Source organism: Mastomys coucha, unplaced genomic scaffold (genome assembly GCF_008632895.1).
Source record: "Mastomys coucha isolate ucsf_1 unplaced genomic scaffold, UCSF_Mcou_1 pScaffold8, whole genome shotgun sequence".
Classification (NCBI taxonomy): domain Eukaryota; kingdom Metazoa; phylum Chordata; class Mammalia; order Rodentia; family Muridae; genus Mastomys; species Mastomys coucha.
The window spans coordinates 4,758,265-4,775,581 of NW_022196914.1; the positions used below are offsets into that span (position 1 = coordinate 4,758,265).

The following is a 17,317-nucleotide window of genomic DNA, read 5'->3' on the forward strand; positions in this document are numbered from 1 at the left end:
TCTTTTACTTGCTTAGTTAGAGTTACACCAAGGTATTTTATATTATTTGTAACTATTGTGAAGGGTGGATTCACAACATTCTTTAACTACAGTTCCAAGGGATCTGAGGCTGCCTTCTGGCTTCACAGACACATAAACACATAGGGAGAACACCCACATGCACGAAATAAAAAATGAATTTAACAACAGCAAACACTATGGCCCAATCTCCCCAATGAACATACATGCAATAAAATATTTCCAAGCTTAATTCAACAGCATATTTTAAAAGGTTATAACCATCACCCAGTTGACTTCATTCCAGGCATGTGGGTATGCGTCAATATATGCAAATAAGTAAGTGTACTACAGCACATAAATAGTCTCAGGTGCAGAAATGCTGTGCTCACCCCAATAGCTGTAAAGGAGACCCTGAACAATGAAGGCCAACATGCCTTCATGTTCAAATAGTGAAAGGAAAGTTAACTCCCAGAAGTTGTCCTCTGGCTTCCACATGTGTGTGCAAGCACATGCACACACACACACACACACATACACACACACACACACACACACACACACAGTTTTAAAATATGATTTAAACATTTTTAAAGCCCTGAAGAAACTAGAAGAAACACAATTCAAAATAATAAAGGTGAGGCTGGAGAGAAGGCTCAGCAGTTAAGAGCACTGACTGCTCTTCCAGAGGTCCTGAGTTCAATTTCCAGCAACCACATGGTGGCTCACAGCCATCTGTAATGGGATCTGGTGCCCTCTTCTGGTGTGTCTGAAGACAGCAACGGTGTACTCACATACATAAAAATGAATAAATTTTAAAAAAATAATAATAAAGGCTGTGCACGACAAAGTTAGAACCAACAATGCTATTTAAATGGGAGAAACAAAGCATTTGCTGGTTTCAGGTTCGTTAAAGCAGTGAGGTCAACAATGGAAAAAGGCTTCAAATAGGAAAGGGTCAAATATTCCCTGTTTGTGTTTGACATGATCCTAAACCGAAAACATCCTCAGGACTCCACTAGAAGATTTAAGCTCTGGTGAACACTTTCAGCCGAGTAGAGGGACATAAACTTCCCTGTGTCTCTTCAGTCGTAGTTAGGTTTCTATCAGGACAAAAGCACTGACCAAGAGCAACCCCGGGGAAGAGAGGCTTGATTTTATGTTACCACTTCTAGCTGGTCAGAAAAGGAAGTCAGGGAGGCAGGAAGTAAAGCAGAGAGCATGGAGAGACACTGCCTACTAGCTTGCTCCTTATGACTCACAACCTTCATATCCAATCCAGGACCATCTGCACAGCTCACTCACAGTACCATCAATCAAGAAAACTCTTCACAGATTTCCCTACAGGCCAGCCTGATGGAGACAATTCCCTAACTGGGATTCCTTTTCCCAGATTGTCTAGGTTTGTCTTAAGTTGACAAAACCAACCAGCCCACTTTCCTTTTGGCCTTCCCCCCTCTTTTTTTTGAGACAGGTTACACCCCACCCCAACATCCCTACACCACTGCTGTCGTGGAGTTTGCCATGTAGAGCCAGCTGGCTTTAAACTCAAAGAGATCCTCCTGCCTCTGCCTCTGCGTATTGGGATTAAAGACGTGCTCCACCACAGCCAGCCTCAGACAGGCTAGCATACAGCCAAGGCAAGCCTTGGACTCTCCTCTTCTGCCTTTACCCCTCACCCCCCAAGTGCTAAGACTCCAGGCCTCAGTACCATACAAGGCAAAAAATAAATAAAACCAGTGTGGTTTCTCAAAGTATCAGTAATGAACTTATTCCTTAAACAGAAAAAGCAACACATTCATAACAGCTTAAACTATACCTAGGAATAAGTCTAAGTGGTGAGTGGAAGACTCTAACACTGAAAAATTTAAAACACCAAAGAAAGAATGTGAAGAAACTAGTAGATGGGAAGCCCCCCACCCCCATTGACAATATTGGCAGAATATTCTGGAAATGGCCAAATTACTTGTATTAGGGTCTAGAAGAACAGAACCAATGGGATGAATCATGCACACACACATATGCACATACACCTGTGTGAGTTTGTTAGTTCAGGTTTAAAATGGTAACAGCCAAATCATACCAGAGATGCTGAGAGCCTGGTAGATGGTTGGTCCTGGAGGCTGAATGCCTCAGCACTCAGTGGTTCCATTATAGCTGTTCTGGCAGGGTGAGGGAAGGTGATCACCAGTAGCTACTCAGTGCACAAGGCGAGATGCCTCAGAAATAGGTTCTGGCTCCCGAAGCCTGAAAGTCCCCCTGAGAGCCACTGGTCCGTTGTCCAGGATGGAAGCCTAGGAACACTGGTTCTGCTGTTAGTGAATGAGCAGCAGCAGCAGTAGCAGGGTTAACCAACTCCAGGGGAAAGGGAGGCCATCCTCCTCTTGCCACATCACCAATCGCCTTCTGCCACACCCTCGTTCCCTGGGCTGCCAATAGAAGGTGCAGTCCACCGTTCAGGTGGGCCCTCCCCATCAAACAAGACAGCCAGGACACTTCTTCAGGTGAGGGTACCTAGTCAGGCGATTCTGATTTGTGGTAAGTTGACATTAAATCAGTTGATAAATCAACCATATAAAACATTACTGAAAGTGACCCAGAAATTCAATGCAATCCACATCAAAATTCTGACATTCTTCCTAAGAGTAGAAAAAAAAAAACCCCATAAACATTCATTTTTATAAAAGATCTCAAAGAACCTAAAATAACCCAAGCAATCCTGGGGAGAAAGAGACTTTCTCAGGTGTCACACCTGATCTCTTCATTATAGAGACGTAACCAAACCAGCATGCTACAGTCAGAAAAACAAGCACATGATCCGGTGGGAGAAAGGAAAGGGACAGAATATCCCATTTAGCACAACCACCTGAGTTTTGACAAAGGCTTAAAAAACATACATTGTCAGGAAAGAAAAAAAAGAGCCTTTTCAATAAATAGTACAGAAAAACTGACTGTCCACATGTAGAACAAAATTACACTCCTATCAATTATCCTGAAGAAAAATTCAATCAAAATGAATCAGACATTGATTAAAGACCCAAACTCTGAAACTGCTAGAAGTCAACACAGGCTGAACACTAAGATGTGGCACAAATAAGGACTTCCTCAAAGGACTCTGATAGTTCTGGAAATAATACCAAAAATTGGCAACTGGAGGGCTGGAGAGATGGCTCAGGGGTTAAGAGCACTGACTGCTCCTCCAGAGAAGCAGCATCAACAGCTCACAACCATCTGTAACTCCAGCTCCAGAGAATCCACCATTCTATTCTGGTCTGCATGACCAGCACCAGGCACGCAAGTGGTGCAGAGATATTCAAGCAGGAAAAACACTTATCTAGGATTCTAAAATAGGAAAGGGTCAATATAGGGTACATTGAAGAGGCAGCCTATGGAATGGGAGAAAATGTTTGCCAACTGTACATCTGGCAGGCTACGTAAAACAAAAGTCCACACAATAAGTTTGCAAGAGAAGAAATGCTAATGACTAGTAAATACTTGAAAAAAAAAAAAAAGCTCAACATCCCTAGACATCAGGAAGTGCAAATTAAAACTTCAGTACAAATGGCTACCTCCGAAAACAACTGAAAACAAATGCAGGTGAGGATGCGGAGAAAGAGAAACCTTTATTCACTGCTGGTGGGAATCCAGACAGTGTGGGATTTGGTGCAGAGGTTTCTTGTCAACCTGAAAACAGAAGTACCATAGGACGCAGCTGCACAACTCCTGTGTGCAGACGTAAAGGAGTCTAAGCCAGCGCAGCATGGGAAACTCCACATGCACACTGTTTACTGAAGTATCAGTCTCCATAGTCAAGACATGGGACCAGGTTAGATGCTCACAAACAGGACACAACCTTCGACCAGAGAGAATATTATGGATTTTCCAGGCTGATGGATGGAACTGGAAATCACGTTGAGTAAAGTAAGCCTGACTCAGAAAAAGCTGCACACGCACAAGAGGCAAAAGGAAACATTTCTTTTTCTTGAGTGTGGTTTACTTTGCTCAACATGATTTCCAGTTCTGCGCCAATACAAATGTGTGTGTGTGTGTGTGTGTGTTGACATTAAAATCACTGGGAAAGAATAGGGTATGGACATGTAGAAAGTACAGTCAATGACACATACACATAAAAATGTCACAACAAACTCAGGCAGTGTTGGTGCATGCCTTTAATCCAACATTGCGGAGGCAGAGGCAAACAGATTAGTAAATTCAAGACCACTGTGGTCTATAAAGCAAGTTCTAGAACAGCCAGGGCTATACAGAGAAACCTTGTCTCAGAAAACAAAAACAAACAAACAAAAACAAGGAAAAGAAAATGTCACAACAAAACCCATTCTTATGTAAGACAGCACCAAAACCAATTTACAATGTTAAAAATGAAAACAAATCAATATGCCTAGGAAATAACCAGAAGAAACCCTTCTCAAATCTCTACCAGATCATTTGCCTTGGGATGAATATTTTCAGTTCTGATTGGTGGCCAGCCAAGAGTTGAAGGATAAATTGTTTCCCATTTCCTGAGCGAGTTGGCCCAGGGATCACAGGGGAAGCAGATCTGAGCTTCTCTCTGACCCTGGCTGGGCACTGACAAGGGAGAACACCTGCTTCTCCTGTAAGGGGAGCATTTTCCCATGGCAGGCAAGGGGCATGGAGTGCCGTACTCAGCAGGTGCCTTCTGAGCACAGATTTGGGACAGTTTGGCAGAAAGCTTGATGAGCGCAGATCTAGGCTACAATATGTTACTCACTCTTGCTTTTTTAGCAATAAAGCTGTTTGACTTCAGTTTAAAATTCTAATCAGAAATACTCGGATTGCTCTGATAGTTAAACCTGCACACATGATGGGTGTTGGTTGTGACTTGGGCTCAAGCCAAGTGACAAATGAGAATTCTATCTGTTGGATATGAAGTGTTGCTTTCATAAGTTACCGTATCTGAGGAGCAACCAGAGAAAGAGAAACGATACATCAAAAATTAAAATATTTCTGAAATTTAAATCAAGAGATCATATAATTAATTCACTGAATACAATCTAGGATTTATACATTGTAAGTGTATTTCTTAGAAATATAGATAACTTAGTAGATAACCTGGTGCTGGTCCTAGTGATCAAGTTAAACCCTAGAATCCACATTGTGGAAGGAGGAACTGACTTCCCCAGCTTTTCCTCCGATATTCACATGTGCCATCCCACATGTGTGCTCTCTCACACACATAATGCATGCACACACAAGTGCACACACACATAAAGGTAAAGAATGAAGACTAAAAAGGGATAGACAATGACTATTTTCTTTTTTTTTTTTTTGTGACAAGGACTCTCTGTGTAGCCTTGGCTGTCCTGGGACTCATTCTGAAGACAAGGCTAGCCTTGAACTCATAGAGATCTACCTACCTCTACCTTCCAAGTACTGAGATGAAAGGTGTATGCCACCACTACCTGGGGACATAATGATTCTTATGAGCAGTAAAGTCCAAAGTGGCTGCCTCTGTAGAGAAGTTGATGGGGAGGGATGACTTGCAAGGCATTGTGTCGCTTTTAGTGGAAAATTAAAAGTATTAGCTATGTAAGGTTTAGGGGTGAATTAAAAGCATGTCTTTAGAGTTGCCATCTTGGAATCATTGGATATTACAAAGAGCAGGGACTTAAGGCTGCAACTGATTGTTTTAAGGCATGAAGACATCTCCAGGACTTTTCTCCTTTTGGGTAATGTCATCTTTTGATTCTTTTGTTTTCTTTAAATAATGGTTATCATCCACATCTAGGTAAACCTCATCTCACCTATGTGGATCCATATCTAGGAAGTTAATTTTTTTTTTTTTGAGACAGGGTTTCTCTGTGTGGCCCTGGCTGTCCTGGAACTCACTCTGTAGACCAGGCTGGCCTTGAACTCAGAAATCTGCCTGACTCTGCCTCCCAGGTGCTGGGATTAAAGGTTCGCCACCACTGCCCGGCTCAGGAAGTTAATCTTACCAATAAAATTCACATTACCATCTGCCAAATACTATAAACTGAGGTCCTTCCTTGGCTTCATGTTACTCTTCCTCTATAGTACATGCTGATGACTCAGAAACACCACCTGGCCCAGGCTTCCCTTCTCAAAGGGCCATATATGTGTATCTTCTCTGTTGACATCACCTGAATGTCCATGGCTACAAACTTAGAACACATTGAAAGTTGAACATTGTTATTTGAACAAGAGGAACTTGCTATCCTTGTTTTCTTTTTGTTTTATTCCTTAAATTTTTTTATTATTTAAATGCATTTTATACATCAAACACATTAATAATATGAAGTATTTTGAGAAACAAATAATACATTAAAATTTGTTCAACTTTGATATTCATATCCTTTTATACCCTAAAAATAACATTAATGAATATTTAATACTATCCATAACTGAGGATCCTATATCTAATGTTGAATACTGAATTGTTTCAAAACATACAAAATATTCTATTGGAATTAGGCATAGTAAAAGAGCATAAATATTAAAAATGAATCATTAAGAAATATATTCAAAGGCCCCTCTGACACCACCTGACATAGTGAGAGAGTATTTTAAATTCATTATATATCTGTGTACATTATATATTTTAAGATAATGTACACTTGTCTGTATACAAGTATATTTTAAAATTTTCAAAATAGCAAAAACTCTTTGAAGTTAAACATTAAGGAAATGCTAATTTTCTTGACCAAGCTATCATTGAGTAGAGTGTTATTCAGCTTCCATGTGAATGTGTGTTTTCTATTGTTTTTGTTGGTATTTAAGACCAGCCTTAGTCTGGGGTGATCTGATAGGGCGCATGGGATTATTTCAATCTTCTTGTATCTATTTTGTGGCCAAAAATATGGACAGTTTTGGAGAAGGTACCCTGAGGTGCTGAGAAGAAGGTATATTTGTTTGCTTTAGGATGAAATGTTTTATAAATATCTGTTAGATCCATTTGGTTCATAATTTCTGTTAGTTTCACTGTGTCTCTGTTTAGTTTGTGTTTCCATGATCTCTCCATTGATGAGAGTGTGGTGTTGAAGTCTCCCACTATTATTGTGTGGAGTACGATTGATGTGTGCTTTGAGATTTAGTAAAGTTTCTTTTATGAATGTGGGTGCCCTTGCATTTGGAGCATAGATGTTCAGAACTGAGAATTCATCTTGGTAGATTTTTCTTTTGACCAGTATGAAGTGTCCTTCCTTATCTTTTTTGATAACTTTTGGTTGAGAGTTGATTTTATTCGATATTAGAATGGCTACTCCAGCTTTTTTCTTGGGACCATTTACTTGGAAAATTGTTTTACTCTAAGGTAGTGTCTGTCTTTGTCACTGAGGTGTGTTTCCTGTATGCAACAAAATGTATTTTGCTGTTTATGTATCCAGTCTGTTAGTCTATGTCTTTTTGGGGGGAATTGAGTCCATTGATGTTAAGGGATATTAAGGAAAAGTGATTGTTACTTCCTGTTATTTTTGTTGTTAGAGGTGGAATTATGTTTATGTGGCTATCTTCTTTTGGGTATGTTGAAAGATTACTTTCTTGTTTCTTCTAGGGTGTAATTTCCCTCCTTGTGTTGGTGTTTTACATCTATTATCCTTTGTAGGGCTGGATTTGTGGAAAGATATTGTGTAAATTTGGTTTTGTCATGGAATATCTTGTTTTCTCCATCTATGGTAATTGAGAGTTTTGCTGGGTATAGTAGCCTGGGCTGGCATTTGTGTTCTTTTAGGGACTGTATGAGATCTGCCCAGGATCTTCTAGCTTTCATAGTCTCTGGTGAGAAGTCAAGTGTAATTTGTATAGGCCTGCCTTTATATGTTACTTGACCCTTTTCCCTTACTGCTTTTAAAATTCTTTTTGTTTAGTGCATTTGGTGTTTTGATTATTATGTGACAGGAGGAATTTCATTTCTGGTCCCATCTATTTGGAGTTCTGTAGGCTTCTTGTATGTTCATGAGCATCTCTTTCTTTAGGTTAGGGAAGTTTTCTTCTATAATTTGTTGAAGATATTTACTGGCCCATTACCTTGGGAGTCTTCACTCTCCTCTATACCTATTATTCTTAGGTTTGGTCTTCTCATTGTGTCCTGGATTTCCTGGACGTTTTGGATTGGGAGCTTTTTGCTTTTTGCATTTTCTTTAACTGTTGTGTCAATGTTTTCTATGGTATTTTCTGCCCCTGAGTGTCTCTCTTCTATCTCTTGTATTCTGCTAGTGATGCTTTTATCTATGACTCCTGATCTCTTTCCTAGGTTTTCTAACTTCAGGGTTGCCTCCCTTTGTGATTCCCTTATTATTTCTATTTCCATTTTTAGATCTTGGATGGTTTTGTTCATTTCCTTCTCCTGTTTGATTGTGTTTTCCTGTAATTCTTTAAGGGATTTTTGTGTTTCCTCTTCTAGCTGTTTACCTGTATTCTCCTGTATTTCTTTTCCTTTCTTTTTTCTTTTCTCTTCTTCTTTCTTTCTTTCTTTCTTTCTTTCTCTTTTTTTCCTTTTTTGGTTTTTCGAGACAGGGTTTCTCTGTGTATCCCTGTCCTGGAACTCACTCTGTAGACCAGGCTGGCCTCCAACTTAGAAATCCGCCTGCCTCTGCCTCCCAAGTGCTGGGATCAAAGGCATGCACCACCACCGCCCGGCTCTCCTGTATTTCTTTAAGGGAGTTATGTCCTTCTTAAAGTCCTCTATCAGCATTATGAGAAGTGATTTTTAGATCTGAATCTTGCTTTTCCAGTGTGATGGTATATCCAGGACTTGCTATGGTAGGAGAATTGTATACCACTAACCTTGGTTTCTGTTGCTGTTCTTATGCTTGGCTCCCGCCATCTGATTATCTCTAGTGCTACCTGCCCTTGCTATATCTGACTGGAGACTGTCCTCCCTGTGATGCTGGTTGTGTCAGAACTCCTCAGAGTTCAGCTGTCTCTGGGATCCTGTGATTCTGGGATCCTGTGATCCTGAAATCCTGGGTGTGTCAGAGCTCTTGGGATCCTGTGGTCCTGAAAGTGGAGCTTCTTCTGGGTGTTGTGGGACTGGCTTCGGAGTTTGCGCCCAAGATCTGTTCAGGGCACGAGTCCAGACTGGAAGGAACACATGCCACTGGTTAGGCAGAGTTCCTGGGTGCCTGGGTCCCACTGGTCCCAGTTACTTCCGGTGTTGGGGCAGATGTTGTGTCCTCCTCACCTCTGATCCTATTGCTATCCTTGTTTTAATTTATCCCATTCAACAACTGTCTAGTTTTTACTTTCTAAACGTATTATGTAACTCTGGTAATTTTTTCCATTGACAGCACAACACCCAGGGTCAGTGGCTACCTTTGAGACTTAAATAAATGTTCTTATCCCGACACCCTTCGATCTGCATGCAGCAAAGGGAGCTTTGATTTGCCCCAATTCCAGGCAAAGACTCTATCCTTTTAATTACTTTGACACATAAATGGTAAGCGTGTATCATTATGGAAGTTGTCTATATCACCATAATGCACATCCTGTTTGCAAGAGTTTGTAGTCTTGAAGGCCTCTTTCCCCAGGGCTAGGATGGCAGAGTGTGATGCCCTGGCTAGGCTTGCCTTATTCTCTTAGCCTCATTTTGATACTGAGCTCTATATACATCCATTTCTCTATCAATATGCTGATTCCATGCAAAGGCAAAATTCACTCCTCCATCCCCATGTACAGCAAACACTAATGGTCCACCTGTATAAACCACACAAGAAAATTAGGGATTTAAGTTTTCATGTAATATGCTAAGAGATTTTTATTTTTGAATCTTTGTTTTACACTGTTTCAGAAACACATGGCTTCACTATGTCTTCTGACCTCAAATATTACACTTAAAAAAACAATCCAAGTTTTAGTTCTCTATTATCAAAGTTTAAAAAAATAGAATACAGTAAAAATACATTTCACATTCTCCAATTATCTAACAGTATGGTAGATACCACAAAAAATCTGGGAAACGAGATCTTTTTGGAAAAAAAGCAAAATTGAAGTTTAGTCATTAAGTAGCCTACATTTACTGCTTTATCAGGAGACAGAATACTTTCCAAGCTGCAACTTCCTTGTTCTGATCCGGGAGGGGCCTGACACTGCCCTATAGGACTGAGCTGGTGGACAGTGTGTGGGTGTCACATCACCTCACTGTCACCCTAGGAAATACTTTGGTTAAGATCTCTAAAACGGTACATTTGGAACTAGGGTAGGGTGACTGAATTTCTTGAAATTATGTGCACCATACTGAATATATGGATTAATTGCAATACCGAGTATGGACTAATTCCTTACTAAAGGGCTTTCCTAAGGCACTGGATTCCCCAAAGGTACATTGTGAATGGACTGCTTCAGCTAACCAAGAATAAGTGATTTCTCAGATCCCCTTCTCACATACCCATATATATTTTAAAACTATGGAATAAAGAGACTCAGTGTGGATTTAGATTTTATGATAATGCTTTTCTCCATGTTGTTCCAAGATCTAAATCTGAGAAAATTAAACTTAAATTGATAAATTTATGCTACTATTTCTTAGAGGAAGAAAGTGTGAAATTCCAGTTGAATAAACAGAAAATGATTGCTTCCAAGGTCGTGACAGATTCAACAGTGGCTGAGGAAAGTCCCAATTGAAAGTCTCAAAGTGCCATCCCCCAGGAAGCACAGCACACGTGCACAATACTGGTAAACCATAGCCCCAAATCCACTTACTCTCTGCAGCAATTAGCAACCCAGACATCCTCCTGCCTCTGTCTGCAAGTGCTGGTATTCAGTTGTATACTTGTTATTTGGAGCTCCAATGCAAAGGGACAAAATAACACGAGTATTTCCTGAAAACTGGACCTTGATCATGTCACGATTTCTACAGCATCTCTTTCCTAATTATATAAGCATTTTATCAAGCATTAGTGGACCTGGAGATCTCTTGGACCTACAATTCAGTTGAGAAACAGATAAAAACCAAAAGATAACTGTAGTCCTCCATTTAAAATGAACTATTTTCTTAAGAACCCAAGGTGTGTGTGTGGGGGGGAACTGTTACTTTATAATAACATTTTGCAAGCAAAGACAGAGGAAGAGACCCCAACGTGTGAGAAAGTTGGATTTTCTTTTGGATGAGGTTTTAGTGTTACCTTGAACTAGGCTGAAATGATCCTCTTGCCTTAGTCTCCTGAGAGTCGGAATTTAGGTGCTCATCATCATAGCTAGACAATTGGAGATTGGGCATTTAGTGACCACTTGCTATCAAAGCAGTATTAGATTTAAAGATAACATAGTTATAAACTGCATGCCTAGGATTTTTTCAAATGCCCGTGTGAAGGAATGCATAGCATGCTTAAAAGTTGTCTGAAATTCAGTGTCTGAGATGGAACACTAGCTACATGGAGCTTCCTAGCAATTTTTTTTTTTTTTTTTTTAATAAAAAGACTTTCAAATACAGGGAAAAAGGGCACAATGCCCTACTATCAGCGGCCAAGCCACACATTATTGATATTTTCCAAAAGGAAAGGTTGTTTGATGGTACTGATCCATTATTAGAATGTTTCCCCCATAATAGGAATTGATCCTAGGACCTCACAAGACAGGTTAGGCAAGTGCTATACTGCACCCTTATACTTCTGGCCTGATTTTCTGAGGCCTGGCCTAGTCTTGCTGAGTTGCTTAGGTTGTCTTCAAATGAGATCATTCTGCCTCAGTGTCCAGAGAAGTCAGGGTTATATACGAGCTACTCCTAGGTTTTTAATGACCACTAGTCAATACATTATACAAACAAAATTGATTAGAACCATCATATCAAACTGTCACTTAATTATCTTAAGGCAATTTCTCACAAAGAGCCAGTATATGTTTAAGATAAGAAATTCAAACTTAGTAAAAATCAATGTACAATAAATATACTTCTACTGATGAAAGTTATACAGAGCATTAACCAAACTAGCCAAAATCGAGTAAGGCAAACAGCAAAAATTGGTACAGGTAAGGTTTTTAGTTTTGTGTTTCCTTTATCCATGCTAGGCAGACTCTGCATCACAGCATTAACAAAGGTTACTATAGAGCAGGACTATCAAATGCTTTACATATTGGTATTTTTGTGCAGGAATTAGATGGGGTTTAAATGTTGAGTCACACTTAATCCCAGCACCAGGGAGGCGGCCCTACACATCCTGATCCCAGATTGTACAATGAAGCAAGAGCTTACTCATTTGTTTTGACCAGTTTTAAAGATGCAAAACCAACTGGACCTTACACTAATGATCAGGATTCCTTTGTGAAGCCAAAAGTGAGGGGACAGGAAATGCCAGTTCCTTCGTTTACTTCTTAAACTCTGAGAAGATCATTAGAGAAAAATCAGCTTCAGGGACTGAAATGATGGCTCATTCATCAAGTACTTGTTATGCAAGCATGGAGTCCTAAGTTCGGATCCCTAGCACCCATCTAAGAACCCAGCCTCGCAGCCTTGGCCTCTACATGCATGCATCTGAACCTGCATGTGTAATAAGCAAACAAAAGGAAAGAAAAGTCAGTCTGACTTACCTGTGTTCATCAGACAAACCATTCAAAAACTGCTGAAATGTTACAAAGAAGCCAATCAGCCACACTCAGCAGTAAACTGTTATTTTTTTCTCTAAAGGCTGTTTTTTTTGTTTTAAAGATTATTAAGTTCTAGAAAATTGTATAGACTTTTCTGTCATGTATATTTCCATATGGGTATCTTTTAAAAATTAGACATTCTTTGTTAAAATAGCAAGATAATTTGAATGTTAAAATATACATAAATGTTATAATTATAGAACAAAATGTGTACTTGAAAAAAGTTTTCTTCTTTTCTTTTAATGGGGTCTCACTGTAGCTGTGGCTGGCCTGACATCCTTAGCCTGAGCATTTCTGTATTAAATATATCTTCAATATAAATCACTATAGTAGTTAATCAAGAAAGCAGATTAAGACTGAACTTTGTAACCCACCTCCCCCTTATACATGAAGTTAATTTTCTATGCTTGACTACCAAAGCTGCGACCTTCAGTGCTGTTAACACCTAAAAGTCACCTCTGAGAGACTGCCAACTTTATTTTTTCCTTTTGGTGTTTTCAAGACACGGTTTCTCTGTGTAGCCTTGGCTTTCCTGGAACTCACTCTGTAGACCAGGCTGGCCTCAAACTCAGAAATCTGCCTGCCTCTGCCTCCCAAGTGCTGGGATTAAAGGCGTGCGCCACTGCCCAGCAACTGCCAGCTTTTTGAATGCTCTGGTCACATATGTAAGAATCATCATTTCTCAGTTTGTGCTTATATTATTAACAGCTTAGAAATTATGGAAAACTCCCTGAAACTCCAATGAATGGCCAACAGTAAGTAACCCGCCTCTGTCCCAGGCAACAGATTTATTCAGGACATTTACTCTAGTGCTGACGTTAACAGGATCCCCAGCCAGGGGTGTGGTGGATGCCTATAGTTCTGGCACATGGGAGGATGAGGTAGGGATTGAATTGAGGTCAGCCAAGGCTGCAAAGTTAGGTCCGGGCCCACACAGGCTACATAGTGATACTGTGTCTTAGAAAACATGAAAATTCTTGTATTCCTAGGGAGACGACACTTTTGGGAAAGGGTTCCTTTCCATAGGCTCCTCGGCTTAATGCTTGCCACCAAGTAATGCAGCACAAACGTGCCAGTCCCAGATTTCAAAATTGAATGTCCACACTGATGCTCTGTGCCTATCATCCTCATCTACAGATCAGGAAGGAAACACTGTAGCATCATGTGAGGAGTGACAGCATCACCAGACACACAGCACTAAGAGTTGGCTTTTACACTCAGGTTTTATTTAATACTCTCTAGGCTGGACTTTTTATTTAGATGGTGTTTGACCCTTATGGATAGATCACTGCGTTAGAAGCTATCTCAAGCCTATTTTTGACCTAAACAAACTCCAGGGTAAATCCACTCTAGTTTCGTCCTAAAGAATGCACAGTAAAGAGGAAAGGCCATGCAGTCAGGGGAAGAGGACAACCACGGCCTACAAGAAGACATTCTGAAAGATCCCACATAGGAAGTAGAGCTTGGAGGTGTTTTCATAGTGTTTAATAGGAGTTCACAAAGAGGAAGTCTGTGGCAGCCACCGATCCTCACAAACTGACGATGTTCATTTACTTGCTGATTTCATCAAATTTAACATTTTAGAGGTCATTTTTTTCAAAGTGATTTAAAAATCAGTACATAGAATATCCTTCTCCCAATTTAGCTGAGGTATTTGTAGTAGCTAATCTATATGACAATTGTTCTGAAAACACGTATAAAACTTGTAGGCTACAAAATGAACATCCCAATTAGTAAAATCACTCTCGGCATTAAAAAATAGTGTGTCAAAATGTAGTGTGTTTACCTGGAAAGTGTCATACTTATTTCAACTCTATTTTAAAATAACATGGCATCACTTTAAGAGAAATGCTGTTTTTCCAAAATAGCAGAATTGTTACCTTTCCCCATGGTTTAAAAAATAAGTATTACCATCATGACATCACTAGAAAGAAATGGAAGCATACAAGGAATAAACTATAGTTTCTTTTTATATCAAAATGTACTCTTGAAAATGTGTTTGGCACAGTGCTAAATCATATATAGTTAATACTAAATATTGCAGGATACAATAAAACCCTGGAGTTGTTTACACCCTCTTATGGGAATGAAAATAATAGATACCAATTATTCAGAAGTCAGCCTGTACAAACTGTATAAACAATATTTTATGTTTTGCTTTGAAAACCAATGATATAATAAATTTTACATAAAAGACTGCAAAATAATATAAATGGATTTAAACAGATCTTTACAATAAGAAATTCAAATGGAAACAGACAAGTAACAAAGAGAAGTAAAAAAATTTATTGCAGTATTCGCTCCACCAGTGTGCCTGGGGATCCCTTTTCTTGTACTGTTTTCAGGGTGACCTAATACAACAAAATCTACATTTACAAAAACTCCTTCTGCAGATAGGTCATAGATACTGCATGCTTTTTTTTTTCTCAACAGAATAAATTATATATCCAGGAGAGTCTGCCATTTTACAGCCTGGAGAAACAATGCTTCCCTGGAAACTGGGCTAAGCTAAAGAAAGCCATCCGCTGCTAGGTTCAACTCCAAGAACACTTTATTAAGAACATTAACAGACTAATTTCCAACATTCACTTGTTTATTTTTTTAAACAGAAAGTTTTTTTTCCAAGATATAAACAATTTTGTTAAACTATAATACAGTGGGAGTAAAAACGAACCGAGAGGCGTTTCTGCTGCACAACAGCGAAGGGCGCTCCCACAAAAATGTCTGCCCAACATTCCTTCCTTTGTTCCTGCATCCCAGGTTCCACTCTTCAAAAAACTGATTTTTTTTTTTTTTTGCCAGAATGTTGATATTTCAAGTTTTTTTGCCTTTTAAAAAAATTCCTGTAAATTTGGCTGCATGTACAAATTCATTAGCTGGAAGTCCCATCCTTGGCGGCATACAGGGATCGTAAAGTCTGAACAACTTTATTAGTCAGCTTATTAGCACTCGTTAGAGCAATTTTTTTGTAAATAATGTCTGACTCTTTAATAGTGTCTACCCAAGGCACCAGTTTGCGGCCATCGCGGCGCTTGGCCTCCGTCCAGGAGCCGCTGTAGGAGCCTGCCATCCACTGGACACTGACGCCACTGCTGGTTCTCTGCACTACTCTTGCAATCTGTGGTCGGTCTTTGTACTTTGGACAGCAAATAGCGATGACATCCATGACGTCAACACTTTCATTCATCTGTGCTGCCAACTCCGTAGAGTCTGAATTTCGTTTTGACCTTCTCAATGACTAAAACATTGGGAGGGGAAAAAAGACCAAGTGTTACACAGAAGAATTTTAGTGAAATTATTGTTTTTATTGCTTTTAATCCCTTGACGCCGGGAGTTGGGATTTCCCAGCACACTTCCATTGCCGGCAATGAGACGCACCGTGACCGCCAGCGCCAAGGGGTTAACATATACTTGTAAAACCATATAACTTTTAATTTGTACCCGTGTCTTTACTCTTGATATATAAAATTATTATATGTACATATAAACCATAAAGCTACATAAAACTTAGCAACAATAAAAAGGATAGCACACATTAATACAATCCAAAAAATTATTAACCCTTTATGCTGAATAAATCTCATTTCTGTTTTTTTTTATTATCTTTTATGTTAAACTTTCTACAAAAGGATGTATAAATGGTTAAGTAGAGAATCTCTATCTACAAAATGTTTTGTTTTGTAAGTATTACATTACTTGGTGTACATTTAATAGACTGACACATATAAGCACATAAAAATCATTTTACGTAATACGCTGGGAAATACGTTGACTCCTCCTCCGCCTCACCCCTGAAGTGCCTCCTCCTCTATCCTCCCCATCACTCTCCTCATCTTCTGTGTCTGCTGCTGTGTTATTTTTAGGGCTGCCTCCTCCAAGCAGCGAGGTAATTGCTTTGTTCCGAGCATTTGTGCTAGCTGACACCTCTCCCTCCTCTTCTTCTTCATCAGGGTCTAGATGTTCCATGAGAAGTTTAAACTAAAACAAGATTGAGAGATTTCCATAAATATTTAAACAACACAGTCTGATTCTTAAATGTTTTCTATGGTAGTGGTTTAGAGTGGATCAAAGAGATCACAGCTACTGTGCAAATCAGGGGTTGTTAAGTCTTTTCTGTACAGAGGCAGAATGACAGGCAATGCATTTGGGGCTGGTGGCCATATGGTCCCTCCTGCAATTACAGCCCCCCCCCCTGCCCCTGCTGTATGAAAGCATATAGACTGAACATGGCCGTGTCATTACAATTTTAGGACAGTGGGTTGATTTGGATCAAGACCCATAGTTTGTTGGAAGTGTGTCCAAGTCAACAAACCTTCAGAAAATAAATACTGACAGACTATTTATCGACAGACTTGGACTCAATACTGGAGTTAAAGGCATATACTACCACACTCAGGATTCTGTTTATTCTAGAACACTTTTCTTTTCAGGGTGGTGGATTTTGAGATAGGGTCTTAAAAGCTTGAATGGAACTTGTATTACAGTCCAGTCTGTTCTTGAATTTACAGTCCTCCCACCTCAGGCTCCTCTGCCTGGGTCTTTAAAGACATTTTAAAAAGGCACACTTACATATTTGTCACACACACACACACAGCATCCAAGCATATGTACAAGAAAAGCTAGATATGGTGGTGCACACATTTAACCCAAGCACCCAGGATGCAGCGGCATGGGGAATCTCTGTGAGTTCAAGGACAGCCAGGGCTAGACAGAGGGATAGTACTGAGGGGACGGGGGGGGGGGG

General features: G+C 39.7%; 1 protein-coding gene across 5 annotated transcripts in view; it reads right to left on the reverse strand.

The window, feature by feature from the left end:
* Positions 1–14,043: 14,043 nt before the first annotated feature.
* Nipbl (NIPBL cohesin loading factor) overlaps positions 14,044–17,317 on the reverse strand; it is a 160,906-nt gene continuing 157,632 nt past the window's right edge. The window contains exons 46-47 of one of the 5 annotated variants that reach the window (XM_031359848.1): positions 16,363–16,551; positions 14,044–15,811 (exon numbers count right to left, since the gene is read on the reverse strand). In XM_031359848.1, coding sequence (XP_031215708.1) covers positions 15,446–15,811; positions 16,363–16,551 — 555 coding nt within the window. In that variant the 3' untranslated portion in view covers positions 14,044–15,445. Of the gene's footprint in view, positions 15,812–16,321; positions 16,552–17,317 lie in introns of all 5 variants that reach the window. The other 4 variants (XM_031359850.1, XM_031359849.1, XM_031359852.1 and 1 more) reach the window with 4 other exon arrangements.